The sequence below is a fragment of the Hyalella azteca genome, unplaced genomic scaffold (assembly GCF_000764305.2).
Source record: "Hyalella azteca isolate HAZT.00-mixed unplaced genomic scaffold, Hazt_2.0.2 contig7276, whole genome shotgun sequence".
Classification (NCBI taxonomy): Eukaryota; Metazoa; Arthropoda; class Malacostraca; order Amphipoda; family Hyalellidae; genus Hyalella; species Hyalella azteca.
This window is the reverse complement of record NW_025937404.1, coordinates 453599-470863: the sequence shown is the minus strand read 5'-3', so window position 1 is coordinate 470863 and position 17265 is coordinate 453599. Positions and strand designations below refer to the sequence as shown.

Below are 17265 nucleotides of genomic sequence, written 5' to 3'. Positions count from 1 at the left end.
AATATTTGAAGAACTATCAAAGTTACGCCTAGAAACTTCCTTAAAAATACATTGAGCCTCCTGTATGAAGAACTTTTCTAACTTTGAAGTTTACATGAAATTATTCATTCAAAATTCGTTTACAATATTTTTTGCTTGTTGCTACAAATAACTGAGATGAAAGTTCAATTTTTAGTTTTGTACCTGTTAATCAAGGAATACTATTTTAAAAACTAATTTTCAATTTATTTTTATATGAACTCATAGAGTTGAATTGTGGAATGCGTTTCCTGTGCAAAATGACGTAGCTGAATAAATTTAGAAAGTTTGTAAAACATTTGTGCCAAAATAACAGCGGTGTATGTATTTACAGCATAATTTTAACTCTGTATGACTCACACCAGCCAACATATTCGATTTTCGATGAAAATTTCAAATGACGTTAAATTTCCTGCAGTGAAAGTATATCGATCGCAATACAAATGCTGTTCATAGCGCTGGTTGTGCTGCATACAACTCTTTCATTGACATATTGACTGTCTCAATATGGACCATTACACTTGTGGTGAAAGTTTCTTTGATGTTTTGACCCAGATAACTTTTTTTAGAATATTGTGGGTGAATGTGTTGGGAGTTCTAGTTTCCGATGAGCCTTCTTAGAGTGAACATCAAGCCAGGAGCAGTGCACCATTACAGAACTTTTCGAACAATTATAGAAACGTCCAGAAAAATGGCAACTTGTTTCGTATTGGCAGTGGTGTTCTTCAGCGCAGCAGTTGAGGTGAGTAATTCAGTTATTTATTTGAACTCCAATATTCACCATTCTTGCTGAATACTGCAGTTTCAGTTGATATTAAAATTTTTTTTTCATGAGAGCGTTGCTCTCATGCGCCGAGTGCTGATTTTAATTTGCAAAAACTAAATACGACACAAGTTATTTTTTCCTATCTTCCAACAGGCCCAGACCACTCGAGTCGATTCCTCGACTCTGGAGACGGTAAGTTATCGGGAGTTGCTTGTGATAAAGACAGTAGACTGACGGGAGTTGCTTGAGGTAGATAAGGTAGATTGTGAAAAGTTGCTTGTGGTAGAGACAGTAGACTGTCTGGAGTTGCTTGTGGTAGAGACGAGTCATACGTATATAAGTACTTTCCGTGTAGGTGATATATTGGTTATTGATTTCTTAGGGTGGTGGGCTTGGTTATTCACTTTCAAATGAAATATTATTTTTAACCTCCAAGATGATAAATATTTATTGACTTTCAAAATGATGGATTATTATCACCTGTGCAGTTTCAACTGGAGTATAAACAAACGACCATACTTTTCAAGGAATGTACCGATGCTTCCCACGCAGTTGAAGGAAGTCTGTACTCCGTAACAGTGGCTGAGAATCTCGAGTACATTCGAGCATCATTCACTGACATCACGGCAGACTGGCAGAAGGAAGCCGAACCTGAAGACACAGTATCGTGTGCCATCAGAGCGCATGAAGAGGGTTCGTTGTTTTCGATAGCACAGTTTTACAGCAGTCTACAACGCAGTTTTTTATAAGACTGGTAAAAATGAAATGAGTAGTATGAAATTATTAATTGAAACCCGATGGGAACCCAATATCAGTAATGACTTTATGAAGATTACCTACTTCCTGGAATGAAATGCGTGATTGCCAATATTATTTTTATCATATTTGAACGTAAACTGAGTTCTCCGCAGATGCTCTCATGTTTCAATTCACGAGCTCCAATGGTTGCCTGCTTGCGCTCAACGAGGCTTTTGACCGCAGTTTGCAGTCGTGCAACATTACCGACGACTCGAAAATAGTCTTCATTAAGAGTGCAGGTCAGATTAAAATATTAATCCGTATATCTTATCTATATGCTTTAATTCAGAAATTATGTATTTCCTGCGCGAATTGTAGGTCCCTGGGATGGTAAGCTCGTTCCTAGACAAGGAAATTAGTGTACAAATACTTTAATGTATGTAGCGGGGCTGATGTAACTAAACTATAGCGTGAACTTTTGTTAATATTGCCCTTCGCAATACCAGTTTTAGCGATATTGAACGTGTGAATGATAGAAGAGTAGATAGACAAGCCTCAGACATAACTTTCACTTTTGAAGTTGTCGTCATGTTGGGAAATAATTGACATTTATGTTAAAATGACGCTCGTGAAACGTTTCTCGAGTGAAGCTGTCATAAATTAATAATTGTAACAAGTAGACGTGTTGCAGGAATTTGCTTCGATGGAGGTAAAGCCTACAGGGAGGGTGAGACCTCAGACGAAATGTGTCCGCGGACTTGTGAAGAAGATGCATTCAAAGGTGAGGAAGCCGTCCATCATCGTTAGTGAAGTAAATAACTTGTTAGACTTCTGTATGGTCACAGCTCCTGTTGAAATATTCTATAGTCCATACTCTTTAGTATGTACCAAAATTGCATATGTAATTGCATGGTGAGCAATTTAGAAAAGATATCCATTCAACTTACCTATAATTTCTTCTAATAATATTACGTTGATGAAACTAGTAAATTTATTTTTTTCCTTGCCCAAATTTATTATTTAGTTCAAAACTTCACTCAGATTTCGTATCGGATGGCGATGAAGTTTCGCTGTATCCTGATACACCCTTCACCTGCTGCCCAGTGTGGATCAAGCCGTGCTATGCCACGGTACATGAACTTGCCCTCGACGCTTGCTCTGCAGTGGCTTTCTGTAAAGCTTTCGGCCTCGTGATACCTTATGACAATGCGGCCGATATTTCAGATGTGGCAAAATATGCATATGAATTCAGTGGGGGTGAGTTTCATAGTACGTTGTCATTATTTAACAACGTCTTACGTTCAATTTAATCTTTGATCACCCACGGACAGTGTATCTCCTAAACGTTAGCATGTGTATCACTTTGTTGACGAAGTGAGTTTTACTGGAATTTTGCTTGAAGTCATAAACGATTAGCGTTGATTTTACTTCCGGGATTTCTGTCCTATTTATTAGGGATTGAAACTTTTCTGGTCTACGAATATTCTCTGCGAACATATGTCAGCTGTTTCTCGCTGCTCCTCTTTTGACTAATTATCGGTGGTCCTTTCTTATCCATTTTTTAATTATCCTCTCTTAACTCTTTCTCCTGCTCCCCTCTTAACTATTTATTCCTTCTCCTTTCTTAACTATTTATCACCGCTCTTCTATTAACAGTTGCTCTTTCTCCCACAGATGGCATGTGGGCTAATGTATTTAAAGGAAAAGATGGAGTGTGGCGCTATGGGGCCTCATCTGGGTCAGTTGACCCATCTTTGTGGGTGGCCGGTCATCCTGAGTCCGGAAAAAACTGCGCGGTGGTCACAGTGGAAGGCAAGATCCGGAGTGCCGACTGCAATAGTCAAGTTAATTTTCAGTGTCGTGAGCCTGTAGCAGGAGTTTACGGCTTTTGTGCACAGCAAGATCCAGCTTTCTTCCCTGTAGGATAGTTATGACTTTTATACAGAGCGATATGAAGTTTTCTTCCCTGTAGGATAGTTATGACTTTTATACAGAGCGATATGAAGTTTTCTTCCCTGTAGGATAGTTATGACTTTTCTGAAGAGAAATATAATGTTTTATTTCATGTAGGATAATTATGACTTTTGTGTAGTGCAGGATCTAGCTTTCCTCCCTGTAGGATAAGTTTCAACCAATGATTCAATTGTCGGGGAAATTAGCTGATCTTTTTAAATAAAAACTTCGTATTAAGAAGTGTTGACACGTTGAATGTTGACGTGTTGAGTGTTGACGTGTTGTGTGTTGACGTGTTGAGTGTTGACGTGTTGAGTGTTGACGTGTTGAGTGTTGACGTGTTGAGTGTTGACGTGTTGCGTGTTGACGTGTTGAGTGTTGAGTGATGACGTGTTGACCGTTGACGTGTTGAGTGTTGACGTGTGTAGTTTTGACGTGTTGAGTGTTGACGTGTTGAGTGTTGACGTGATGACGTGTTGACCGTTGACGTGTTGAGTGTTGACGTGTTGAGTGTTGATGTGTTGATCCCGCCTTTGAAACGTATTGCTTTATTTGCCAAGATACCCATTTCTTGTTACAATCGATTAAATACCAGATACGAGTTCATTTGCCAGAATACCACGAAGTTTATGAAATCCTGAAATCTCTATCTCTAGTCTTAAATTTTTCTATGCGGGATTTGTTCCAATATTTTCAATATAATTTACTGTCAGATTAAAACTTTATTCGCTCCAGAGACATTAATCGCATTAACCCGTGTTTTTTTTTTTTGTCTGTTTCTCAATTTTGACGAGGAAAATTGGACGGTTTGCGACACTTGAATTTTTGTAGTTCATTTACAAATTTTCGAGAGGATAATTGGTTTATCAATTTGTTGCTCTCCTTTTCAGGTGAATTGTTCATTATATCTTAGTTTACGGAAATTTTTTTAAATAATGAGGCTTTTGATTTTTATTATTTGAGTTCGTTCTGGTCTACGTCAAATTTTTCAACGCTCAGATGAATGTACTCATGGCAATTTTTTCGAATGAGATCAACTCCATGTAATTTGCTCTATTTTAATAGTTACTAATTTTTTTCATATTCTTGTACGGTGCACAATATAAATACGTAACAGTTCACAGATCCGCAGCGTTCTCAATTGAAATAATGAGTGACTCGCGGTCGTTTAAATAACCTGATCTTTATTTATACCGTTTTTTATTTGATAACATTCGCTTTCAAATTCCGTTAATTTAAATTTAAATGATGATGTTTCAAACTTTGATGATGAGTAAGCAGAGTGACGTTATGTACGTGGTCCTGTTTCACGCTTTTCTTTTATTATCTGGTGAAAAACTTCAGAAGTTTCATCTTAGGATTCGATGTTACGCAATAATCTTTTGTTTTGAATGTGAAATGCGATTATGTCAAAACAATACTTTTCATTTACCTTCATTACCTTTCATTGATTGATGTTTCCTTACCACACACAATGACAAAATAGCAAAATTCAACAGATATAAATTCCAGAGACAAATTATAGTGTCTCAAAATTTGAATGGGGATCACTTGTATATAAGAAGACAATTTAGCAATAATTCTCTCTCACAAACTCAGAAAAGTTTGTAAAAGATTTTATGAAATGAATGCAGAAATTTATTTCAGGTAGTCAAATAATTATAAATACTAAAACTGTTTGGTATATATACGATTCTTTGGGGTCTCCATGTTAAGTAACAGTCGTTCAATTTTGATTTCGAAAATAATAGAAATATTCGATCCCTCGATTTATTCTTTAATTTAGTTTATTTAATTTATTCTCAATTTATTGTTTGTGAAAAATATGCGTAACGTATGCTAAAATACGCTGGAATAAACATTCACATTCCCAACAGCATATGTTCATTTTCTCTGCCGTTCGGAATGCGAAATTATAATTTGTAAGTTCAGCTATTTAGCTTAATTCAGATAAAACCTTTAGCCCAGAAGCACCAAAGTAATTACATTTTGTGATGACTGAAAAACTAATTAGAGATGAAGAAATCTATACATTCTGATATAAATATCAAAATATATATATACATATGTATAAATATATACTCATCAATGTACATAGTGATGAGGGAACAGCAATAAAAATTTCAATCATTGTAAATAAATTTTCCCCGTTTTATTTAATTTCACATTTATGATATAAGCTTTGAGTCAACTACCCGGCAAAATAAATGGCTTAATAATGCATGAAGGTGACAATAAATGACATGGAACTTAAAACACACGCACGACAAAGAAAAAGCACATGGCCAGATCCTTTGAAATGTTGCACCATAAGGGCATGGGTTCTTTGATCTACCGCTACTAGTGTGTTATACAGTCATCAGATCTACCTCTAAGGTGTTGAAGTTTCAACGCCACTTGGAAGTTTCTACACGTAACGTTCAGGAAAAGTGAAATGGTAAGACATTTTATTAGCAATAGGTATTATTAATGTTGGAAATCCGTAACCTTAGCTTGTTTTAAGGGGAGTTTTCTAGGAATTGTCTATTTATGGAGCAGCATCACTTGGATAAATTTACCATGCAAACTATACTGGGAATATTTTCTAAGAAAACCTGGTTTTTGATTGGCTGGCATTGCTCCGTGCGGCATTGGCGATACCCACAATATGTACGTTCAATCAACTGCGAGGTTATAAAAGCCTGCGCTGAAATAGCTTTTGGCAATTCTCATAGATTTTAATGTATATAAATATAAAGTCTAGTTAGATGATGAAATCTTGGATTAGCTTACTGATTTTGCCTCAATATTTGGTGTTAGTCACTAAATCCCCCGTAATCTAAGGTTCGTGTGGGGGGACTTCGCGGTCAGTAGCAGAACACGTACTGCCAATTTTTTGCCATTTCAATATTCAGGTGTTAAGAGCATCAAGAAACTGTTGCACGAACCCAATTTCAGTTTTGTTAAGAGTAAAACAGATTTTTTTGCTTTAAACGATATGCATACTCATTTTTATTCCATACATACAAATTTGGTTACGACTTTTGGGCTTGGTCAACAATTGAGAGTTCATTATTGTGCACGTTCCCTAAACTAAAATTAAACTGCGCAAGAGTTCCGAAATATTTCTTTCGCGATCGTACTTCTTCCGGAAAGTGGCGTATGACGATGGCGACGCCTGGCGACGGCGACAGAGATCGCCTGAATGAACACATCTGCACAAAGAGTAGGGTGGCCCAGTGGTTACAGAACGGAGTACCAAAATTGGAGCACTGTGCTGCGGGTTCGATCCCAGCTACCTACCTGCTGCGTTCTGGTCAAATCGGCAAGTTGGCTGGATGATTAAGCACAGCAAAATTGGAGCAATGGTTTGGGTATTCAACACGTGAATATTCTGCTGCGCTAAGAATCGGCGACAGGTATAACGGCCTAATCAACACCAGCACCGATATACTACGCTATACTTCACTGCGAACAAACTAATTTACAGGCCCGTTGTTTCCTCCAGAATTTTTCTTTAAACTTTATAGTGAAGAGAATTCAAACTTTTAAGGCTGTGGATCATTTATATCCACTGCCTTAAATTTCTTATGAAATATACTTTTCAGCTGGTAGTAAAATTATCATTCCATCTTAAAGTCCCTCGGTAATTTTGGTAATTCAAATTTGCCGCTATTCTGATATACGATCAAGTAATGGCATATCCTTAATCATTATGTATGTATATACTAAGTAATTCTTGGGCTATGTTTATTGCTTAACTTGTAACTGATATTCCGCAATTCCTCAGGGCAACAAAGAGTCGCTGCCGGTGAACAAACACTGTGAGTAATGAAGATAATCTCTAATAAATAACGTAACTTGTTACTTATATTTAAAAAATATTTAGCTAAGAAATTGGGCCGATATCGTTAGTAAGAAATGTTTTGTGGAAAATTTGTTCAGAAACTATTATTAACGATCTTCCAACAATCTACGACCATCGTAAGGACGGGAATTTAATACGGCACAGAATTGAATGTTGTCCGTAACTATAATGGAGTAAAATTTTATCTCCTCCAGACTAGTTTAATTTTTTTAATAATTTACACAGAGGTACCAGAGAGTTTGTATAAAGATATATTTGAATCCCGAGGCACGGTCGCATATCCTGCGGATGCTAAGTAGAGTGCTGAGGGTGCAAACCGTTCTCGTCATTGTCGTGATTTCTCTCGCTCCTGCGTTTCATTACCACCGCCTGAAATTCAGATTCATCCCAACTTAATTGTTCAATTGATCATGAGTGTATGCCATATTTAGGTGTATTTTTTAGCCTTGTCTTGACTCTCATTTAACCATGCCTTCACTAGTTAAAAGTTCCCATCCTCGACCAGTTACCGCCCACGAGATCAGACTACTCACGCGGGGCTTCAAAGCCCTCGACCGGGACGGGTCGAAGAAGCTGAGCGTGTCTGAGCTCATGTCGCTGCCAGGGCTGGACAATAACCCCCTCCTACACCGCATTGTTGACGTCTTAGATACTGACGGCGATGGCGAAATTGACATCGCAGGTGAGCGAGCGACGATAATGTGCAAGTCATTCGTATTGCGTCTGATGTTGGGCGAGGTGGGTCCCCTTCTGCTGTTACTGATAAACCTGCCTCTTGCATCGTGGTGCTTGGCTGCTTGTCGCATTTACATGGATGGGAAGATGATTAGTCGAAAGCACTCGCTCGCTGCTTGTAATTATTAAATCTTGCGCTCATTGTCGTTTAAGTGTTCATGATTTTTGTTTGCATAATTCACTTGATTAATCGTCGCTCATTTTCAACCAATTGTCTAAATTTGATTCGATATAACTAGCATATTCTCATCGGATGGGTGCACTTGCTCCGTTTGTGAATCAGGTTTTGTGGCATATCAAAACGTTCGATAAAAATAGCTTAGGCACATGGTAGAGGATGCGATAAAGAATGTCCCGCGTTTCCTTTGTTGGAACAGAATTAGCTATACGAGACAGCAAAATGTCTTTAGTTTATGATATACTGTATGTGTCACTCATAGTATTAGTATTTACTGTAAATACTAACTCCTAGTGTTATGATCTACTGTATATACAATTTCTCGTGTTATGATATGATATACTGTATATACAACTATACATACAACGCTGAAAATAATGGCTTTAACATGGGCAGAGTTTATCGCCGGAATTCCTAAGTTGAGCATGAAAGGCGACACGAACAGCCAGCTGCAATTCTTATTCCGTATCTACGATATGGATAACGACGGCTTCATATCCAGCGGCGAGCTCTTCCAAGTGAGTAAGGTTGTGGTATGCAGGTAATAAATTAAGGTAAACAAATGTTTATATTGAATTGAAGCGGAGTTCAAATTAAAACCGAAGGCGTGGCTCCTGATCTTTTTAATCTTATCCAATTTACCGTGCTCTCAATCATGCCCGTTATTCGAAGCTAGATGATAGATAATTATTAGATACGATGCAATTAAACGCTCGCTTTTTCATCACCCTCGTGAAATTGAAATATTATTGCAATAGTAAATTGGCCTTCGGCGTCTGAATATCTGGACTAAAGCTCCTACGTAATCGCAAGATTGCAGGAGCGAGAAGTCCAACACAGCTTTATTCAAGTTGCGTCTGTTGCTCGCAGGTGCTGCGGATGATGGACGAAAGATGGAGTGACGTGCAGCTGCAGCAGATGGTAGACAGGACTATCGTGCAGCACGGCACTGATGGCAGAATTAGCTTTGATCAATTCAAGGCGGTTGTTTTAGCTAGTTTCCATTTTGAGGGTAGCACGGAATGACGTCTGTAAGATCACGAGCACCGCGTGCGTGGGCGGGCTTGGTGAGTGGGGGAACGTGTTAGGTCGCAGGTACGGCGTGTAGGTAAAGACAACGTGTTTGTTGAATACACGAAGAAGGGGAGGATGTGTGCGGTGTATACAAGGAGGTTTGATAGATTGCGCGTTTTCTATATGCAAAGAGAGGGTTTGGTTGCTTGTACTAAGGTAGAGGTTACATGTACTGCGTGTACCTGTGCGAGTCGCGGATTATGCATCCATGTTGCTGAAATCACAAAGTCCTATCAAAAAACTAGGTCATGTAAGACTGAATCTCTCAATAAATTTTGTTGTATATCAGTTAATTGTCTCAATTTGTATTATCGCTCTATGGCTATAAAAAATACGAGTCAACTTTATTTGAATTCCCCTACATAACATAACATATTGATCTCGGCGCTGAAGTGTAGGCCTGATGTGGCCTGTCGCCGATTCTTTTCCTTTTCGTGCCTTGTTCACAGAAGATCTAATATCGTTTCATTTGACCGGATATTTTCATGACTGACGATAGTTTCAAGTAGCTACTAGACTTCCACCGGGTTCGATATGGTGCTAGGCATTTCAAATCTGAACATATATTTTTCCATAGCTTTATCTAGTCTGTGCTTGAAAGCGTTCATACTTGGAACGCCAACGATGTCATTGACATTGGGGAGGCTGTTCCACATGTCGGTGATTCAAAGCGAGAAGAAATTTTGTCGCGTGGAAAAGTTGCAGCGCAGTTTTTTTAGTTTATAGCCGTGGCCCCTGGTGTTGGTTCTTGTTTCAAATTCTAGTAATCCTTCGGGGACCTTGTATAAACCATGAGTATACTAGTACATTTCAATGAGGTCCCCACGCAGACGTCGATAACTGAGGCTTGGAAGCTTCATAATCTTCAATATTTCTTCAGAGGACTTGCCCTTCAAGCTTGGAATTAGCCTTGTTGCATGTCTTTGAATATTTTCTAGTAAATTTCTGTCCTTTTCTAATCTCGGTGACCACACGTTTCCAAACTCTAGGATTCGGGCGCACGACTGCAACAAATTCGCTTCTGCATCTAGGAACTCGTATGAGCGTCTGATTAGTCCAAGAAGTTTGTTGGATGTGTTAGCTTGCGTTTCAACATGCTTAGAAAATTTCAGCTCCTTGTCGACATGAACTCAGATCTTTTTCCACACTAGACTTTTCAATCATTACTCTCTCGTTGCAACCATGTCTTCTCATACTGTAATCTTGCTGTTCATTGTTCTTCCCGAGGTGAAGTACTTTACACTTGTCAGCATCAAACCGCAGCTGCCACGTATCAGCCCAGTTAACTAAACTGTCAAGATCACCTTGCAACTGCGCTTTATTTGACGCATCCTTCACTGTATTATAAACTTTTGTGTCGTCGGCATACATGGAGCACACGCTGGAGACTGCTTCTGGCAAATCGTTTATAAAAGCAACGAACAAAATAGGCCCAAGAACGCTTCCTTATGGCACGCCACTGCGCACTGATGCCCAGTCTGACACGGTTCCGTTAATACTGACACGTTGTCGTCTACCTACTAGACAATCTCTGATCCATTGGAGTACGTTTCCCTCAATTTCCAAAGACTTCACTTTACGCAACAGCCGCTCATGCGGAACACTGTCAAATGCTTTGGCAAAATCGAGGTAAAATGCATCCACTGGCTCCCTTTCGTCCAGCAGGCGAGTACAATCGTTCAACGTAGATAATAAGTTAGTGGTGCAGGATCTACCGACGATAAAACCATGTTGGCAATATGATGTGAGATGGTGAGCAGTCAAGTGATCGATAATCCTATCCCTCACAACAGATTCCATTAGCTTACAAACAACACTTGTCAGACTGACAGGGCGATAGTTGTCGGGGCTACTTTTGTCACCTTTTTTGAACAATGGTGTTACTGGAGCTTCTTTCCAGTCGGAAGGCAAAGTTCCTTCGTTCGAGGTTTTTTGAAAGAATACAGTCAATGGGCCGACAAGAACGGTTGCTAATTCTTTGAGCAATCTGAGATGGAAGCCGTCTGGTCCACATGACTTGTTGGGATTTAGAGCTACCAGGCGCTTGAGAACCTCTTCTTCGTGTATTTCAAAACATGTTAACTTCGAGTCGACTGGGCGCTCCTCACTATCTGGAATACTGTTCAAGTCCTCATCTGTGAACACACTGCTGAAGAACTGTTTAAGAACGTTAGCCTTGCCCTCATCAGAGGAGATCTTTCGTTGGTCTACTTTCAAATCAGATATACCGTCTTTTGACTTGCACTTCGAACTAGCGTACAAGAAGAAGGCTTTCGGATTCTTTTTACATTTTTAGCAATATTTTTTTCGAAGTTTTTCACTGCAGTGCGACAAACTTTTTTAGCTTGATTTCGAGCTCTGACATACAGGTTAAAATCAGACTCGCTGCGAGTTCGTAAATAACGCTTGTAGGCTTCTTTCTTGGTCTTTAGCCAAGTCTTAACTGCACTGTTCATCCACTGGGACTTTTTGACTCCTCCAAGCGTAATCTTGGGTACATAGGCAACAACTGCAGACATAACCGTGTCTTTGAGAAACGACCATGAATCAGCCACATTCATGTCCTTAATTCAGTCCGAAAAATTCGCCGCATTCACCGTTTCACGGAGTTCATCATAGTCGCCCTTCGCAAAGTTCAAACGTTCACGCTTCCGAAGCGTCTCTTCTGCACAACACTTAATATTGAAAAACAATGATTGGTGGTGGCTTTTGCCCAACGGAGCCTCGTGGCGAACTCATCTATCATTGATTCTACGGAAACACGTGGACGTAAACGCAGTGGGAGGGAAATATACTTCACAAGGTGTTCTTCTGCCTGGTAAAACAATGGAAGGGTATTGGAATAAACTTGTTCGATGTAAACATTTTTGAATGCTTGATAAATGATGAAGAATTAAAAATATACTGTTCAATACTTCATTGCATTTACATATTTACCAACGACGTGCTTCCAGTAACATGATTCAAAAGCCCTATCACTAAGCATAAATAAGAATGAAATTGAACTACTTACAGGAAAATGGTAAATGTTACATGCAACTGCAGTGGATTTTATTATATCACGATCCACCTCGCATTTAGTTATAGACACAACAGTTGTCAACTTGGACACGTACGCTCACTTCAAAACGATCTTGGTACGCAATTAGTGAATGGCAAGAAAGAGGTAAGCAATAATTACAGTATCTACATTCATGACAGTAACATGAGATATCAAAGTAATTCAGGACAGTGACCGCTAAGTCACTTTGATTAACAATAGGCTATGTCGACTCCTTAACAAAGTCTTGAATGCGGTAGCGTGGATCTTTAATCCTTTGTCAATTAGAGATAACTTTGGCCTTGAAAAATGAATAGTTTTGACGGCGGTTGATGTACTCTTAAACAATAGTGAAACAGCCATATCTCAAAAGTGGGCAATGAGCATGTATAGCTATATTGTCATCGTCGCTAATTAGCCACGTCAGCAGTAACGAGTTCAAACCACCGCCTGAGAGCGTCAGCCAGGACGTGCGGCAACGTGGCCAGGTCCCTCACGACGAGGTAGAAGGGGAAAGGGAACTCCTCGGCGAGGGGCTTGAGAGTAAGCTGGACGTTATCCCAGACCTTGATGTCATAAAATGAGTGGTTCTCGGAAGCGTCGAGTACGAAGAAGACAACAAATATGCGGTCGTTGCGCGCGGCCCGAACGGCGGCTCGCAATGCCTCGGAGCGAGCGTGTGTCTGACCGTCGCTCACGATGAGCAGGATCTGAGCGGTGTCCGAGTGAGCGACAGTTCCGCCTCGCGCATCTCTGAAGAGCGCCACGCTTGACTCGAGCAGCTCCACGAACTTGCTCTCCTGCTGCTCAAAATTCAGGTTCGCGAAGACTTTAGCCCCCGAGGCGTCACTGAAGGATTCGTCTAGAGGATGCAGAAGGGTCGTCGAGGATCCGAAGGATACCACACCAAACTTTCCGACTTCCAGCTTCGTGAGCGCCTGCGACACGAGCGAGATGCTCTGCTTTGCCAAGTCCTCTGCTCGCACCTGTGAGCGAAGTTTCAAATCATTCACAGTATTATTCATTTACTCATTACAGATATGACGTGTAATTTAATATTTTTCATATATGCTGAATATTTCAACATTTGACAAGTATCTTGAATATTTTTAAAATATGCCAGATTTTTCTCGAATACTGACGGCCTTCATGGACTCGGAGTCGTCGATGGCGAGCAGGACGTGGTAGGCGCGCTTGCTGGGCTGCGTGCGTCGCAGCCAAATCTTGTCCTTGAGGAAGTGGGACGCGATGTAGCCAATCACCTGACGGGGAGATATGACGTCACGAGTGCTATACGCATGTATTAATCGTCACGGTTTGTATACACGTGATTTGGGCGTTGGGTACATGACGGATCAGACGTCATGTGTGATATATTCATAACGTATTAGATGTCACAGGTGTTATATACCATTAATACTACGATAAAATCTTCTAATTATAAAGGGACTTGACGGATTTTTAGTCAAAATTGAGGGACAAGCTAAATATCTGAATACGTTATCAGAAGATAAGACTAAGGCCCACAAGAGGCCGAGTTAGGCGCACCTTGCGCATGTTGAGGCGCTTGCCAGTCTTGTAGTCTCCCTTTAGCCTAGACGCCTCGGTAGGCTCGAGAATAAGGCGCAGCTGGTCAGACAGCTGGGCGGCGTAGGGCGCCACCTGCGCCTGATGCGTCGCCCAGGAGTGGCAGGCATCATCGTCAGGACGTGTCAGCGCCAGGCGAGACGCCTCGAGACGTGCTGACGTCGCCTGTACGTCATCCTCGAACTGCGCCTCCGTCGTTAGTTCTGCGGAAATATCACGATTTAGACATCGTTTACGATTGTTATCGAGGTTTCCCTTTGATAAGTGCCTCTAAAATTTTGCGATTATTAATTGTATGTAAGACTGGATTTCTTTATTAATCAGTATTTTATATCGTCTCCATCGTTTTTCATCTTGGAGGAAACAGTTTCATATTTCATACAGTGACGCTCGTGCCGCTAACTTTAGATTAAACTATTTTTCCTCATATCCTGGACAGGACTGATTTGTAAAATTTCAAACGATTTCAAAATCAGCAACTTGACAACTTCTGCGTGATAACAAGTCACGTTACCTTCTTGCTCCAGGAGCGTGTGGAAGTATGTCTCTGGAGGCCGCTGCACCGTGTGCTCCAGCACAAACTCCCCCTCCGTCTCCATCTTCTCGTCCTCCAGCTTCTCTCCTTCTCCCCTCTCTGTCTCCAGTCCTTGTTTGTGCTCCTTGCCTCTACCTCGCTGCTTCTCAGCCTCCAGTTTCTCTGTTTTGCTGGAGTCTTCTTCTTCTTCGTCGTCGTCCACCTGGATAAGAGCAGAAAAAATTGGAGATACAAGAATATTTTCCAGAAAACTTTTACGTTCGGTCCTGCAGCAAGACTTTATTCAATATTTTAAGCGTTCAGTGTGCAGAACATGATAGAAATATGATAAGAAGATACGCTAAGTTATCCCGGTTCAACAATTTGTGTGGAACCATTTTTATTTCAAACAAGGAAATTCTTACAACGTAAGTACAACTCTTTCAAACAATAAAATTAAAATAAAGTTTCAAGAACTTCATTCTTTCATTTCCCTCAGGGTTTCAACATAGAAATACGACGACAGTTACGGATCATCAACCGAACTGCTCATTTAATAAAAATTTCCCATTAGAATTGAATTATCAATTCGCAATGAGAAAGAAAATAAATTAAATTATTAAATTCGAGTAAATTTAAAGCGCCTTCAATGATGAAATTATCTAATGACCTATCTTCCTGGAACAAAAAAAAACTATAACGGACGTAGGCTCAGTACCTCCATGAGCTGTTGTTGCACGCCTTCCTCCTCGGGCTCTGAGGCGTCATCGTCCTGTTGGGGGGCGGGGGCCTCGATGGCTTGGTCTCTTGTGCCGGCATCGACTGCCTGACCTTCAGCCTCCTCATCCGCCTGCTTGATCACCTGCAATGTAAGAGGTTACGTCAAGACAGTGATAAAGATTACTTTTTGTTACACCTAACACCACCTGCGGCTACAGCTCATAACTCACTATGGGCAGCTACAGCTCCCTACGGGCTGCACCTCTGCAGCTTCAGCTCCCAATTCACTATGGGCTGCACCATCTGCAGCAAACACCATCTGCCCCTTGCACCTCTAGTACATACCTCTACTCGCTAATAATTTTTCGCCGCACTTTAGCATCTGCAAACACACTACCACCTGCACCTATGACTTAACTAAAATTAAACACTTGAAATCAAACACAACACTATACATGGCAGTTGACAAAACATCACAACTTTTCATCCAAGCGACCATGGAGGTCAGAGCTGACACGAGTGATACCTATGATGCCAGTTGCGGTAATTTCGTGACATGGTTCTAGAAACAGCAAGGACAGCTATGCATGCAGCCTGAACAATTTACGCCTGCATTAACCGAGTATAAAATATCCGCACCATTTCCGTAAATTACACAAGCTCCACTTCTGCATATTACAAATGCCCTACCTGCCCGGATAACACCTGCAACACCGGCCTAGACATTACATGCACCACTCACCCTCATTTGTGACGAGTCTTCAGGTGGTGCGTCTTTATTATCACAGTTGTCCTCGGCCTCGTCATGAGGCTCGTCCTCCTTGTGTAAGTCTTTATGCGTGCTCGTCAGGAGGCCGCGACGAAGTTCCTCGTTAGGATCGCCCGTAACTTTACGCTCGTCAACATCGCCAGGCTTGCGCTGCTTCTGCCGTCGCTGCTCCGGGAGGGGGGCGTTGGGGCGCTCTGAGTCCCTGCGCAGCAGACCCGGGAGGCATACGTTAGAGTGGATGAAGGAAGGGGGGTGGGGAATGGGATACTGATAATGAAGAAAAAAATGAGGAATGGGATGCATATAGGGATAGGACTAAAAGGGAAAAATAAGTTGGGTATATACATACAGGGAGTGAAGCAGGAGGACGTGGCGACTGGGATACATCCAAGGGATGTGATGGCTGCGATATATCAATGGGAATGAGGACTGAGATACATTCATTAAAATGAGAACTGAGATACATACAGGGGATACGAAGGCTAGGGTACCTCTAGGGGAGTGGAGAGAACAATGAACCCGAGGGTAGGTAACAGCATAGAAAGTACGTAACCACAAAGGCAGGACAATTCACGGACCATCACGAATATTGGAGTCAGTTTGTAGCAAGGATTGGGAGCCGTGCGAGATTTCTTAAGTGCATACAAGGTAAGCATTGCTATGTGATATTTACTTCACATCGGAATTTCACACAATTGTCAAGAATAAGCAATTGTTTACACAGAAAGAAGTACCAATTTTACAAACAAGATTATACCAACTCAGTTGTTACAGTGAACACTCAGCATAGCAAGAGCAGCAATAGCATACGTAAATGTGGCGCTCGTTAAAGCTGAATAATGACGAAGAACCTTTGTCTTTGGAGACGATAAAGGGACGCTACCTAGAGACGAAGGATGGCTCATCGTCCTAACTAGAGACGACGGACGACTCATCGTCTTACCTTGTGACGCAGGACGTGTCGCCTTCGTGCATTTCTTCGTCCTGAGGACGTGCCTGAGACTGCCCTACGCCAAGGCTCTCCTGCGTCGTCTCCCCAGACTCCCCTGCTTCGTCCTGCTCGTCGAGGTCATCGTCGCGGTCCTGGCCAGAGTCGTCCGTCTTGGGCGCCTCCTGAGGGGCGATGTGGTTATTACAGAATAAATAAAATAAACAGAACGAATTGAGTAAACACAATTAAGTAAATAAAACAGAATAAATTTAATAAAACAGAATCAATTGAATATAGTAATACATCAGATAAAACAGAATAAATTAAATAAAACAAAATAAATTAAATAAATAATCAGATTTATTCACCACCTAGTCTTCTCCATACAACAAATG

At 40.9% G+C, this 17265-nt stretch overlaps 3 protein-coding genes across 3 annotated transcripts in view; 2 read left to right on the top strand and 1 right to left on the bottom strand.

Moving 5' to 3' along the window:
- Positions 1-640: 640 nt before the first annotated feature.
- On the top strand, positions 641-3753 carry LOC108678247. Its single transcript, XM_018166618.2, has 7 exons — positions 641-760; positions 938-976; positions 1273-1477; positions 1696-1821; positions 2214-2303; positions 2564-2779; positions 3197-3753. The coding sequence occupies exons 1-7, from the start codon at positions 710-712 to the stop codon at positions 3448-3450; spliced, it is 981 nt and encodes a 326-aa protein (XP_018022107.1). The 5' UTR covers positions 641-709; the 3' UTR covers positions 3451-3753.
- A 2086-nt stretch (positions 3754-5839) lies between these two features.
- LOC108678257 (protein phosphatase 2B regulatory subunit cnb-1-like) lies at positions 5840-9641 on the top strand. Its single transcript, XM_018166630.2, has 5 exons — positions 5840-5912; positions 7245-7278; positions 7828-8004; positions 8632-8753; positions 9106-9641. Exons 1-5 carry the CDS (start codon positions 5910-5912, stop codon positions 9259-9261), a joined length of 492 nt encoding a protein of 163 aa, XP_018022119.1. The 5' UTR covers positions 5840-5909; the 3' UTR covers positions 9262-9641.
- Positions 9642-12083: 2442 nt separating this feature from the next.
- The window catches only part of LOC108678187 (midasin), a 34045-nt gene continuing 28863 nt past the window's right edge, over positions 12084-17265 (bottom strand). The window contains exons 22-28 of the mRNA XM_018166550.2: positions 16883-17052; positions 15913-16141; positions 15169-15312; positions 14451-14673; positions 13898-14139; positions 13492-13611; positions 12084-13335 (exon numbers count right to left, since the gene is read on the bottom strand). Coding sequence (XP_018022039.2) covers positions 12760-13335; positions 13492-13611; positions 13898-14139; positions 14451-14673; positions 15169-15312; positions 15913-16141; positions 16883-17052 — 1704 coding nt within the window. The 3' untranslated portion in view covers positions 12084-12759. The remainder of the gene's footprint in view (positions 13336-13491; positions 13612-13897; positions 14140-14450; positions 14674-15168; positions 15313-15912; positions 16142-16882; positions 17053-17265) is intronic.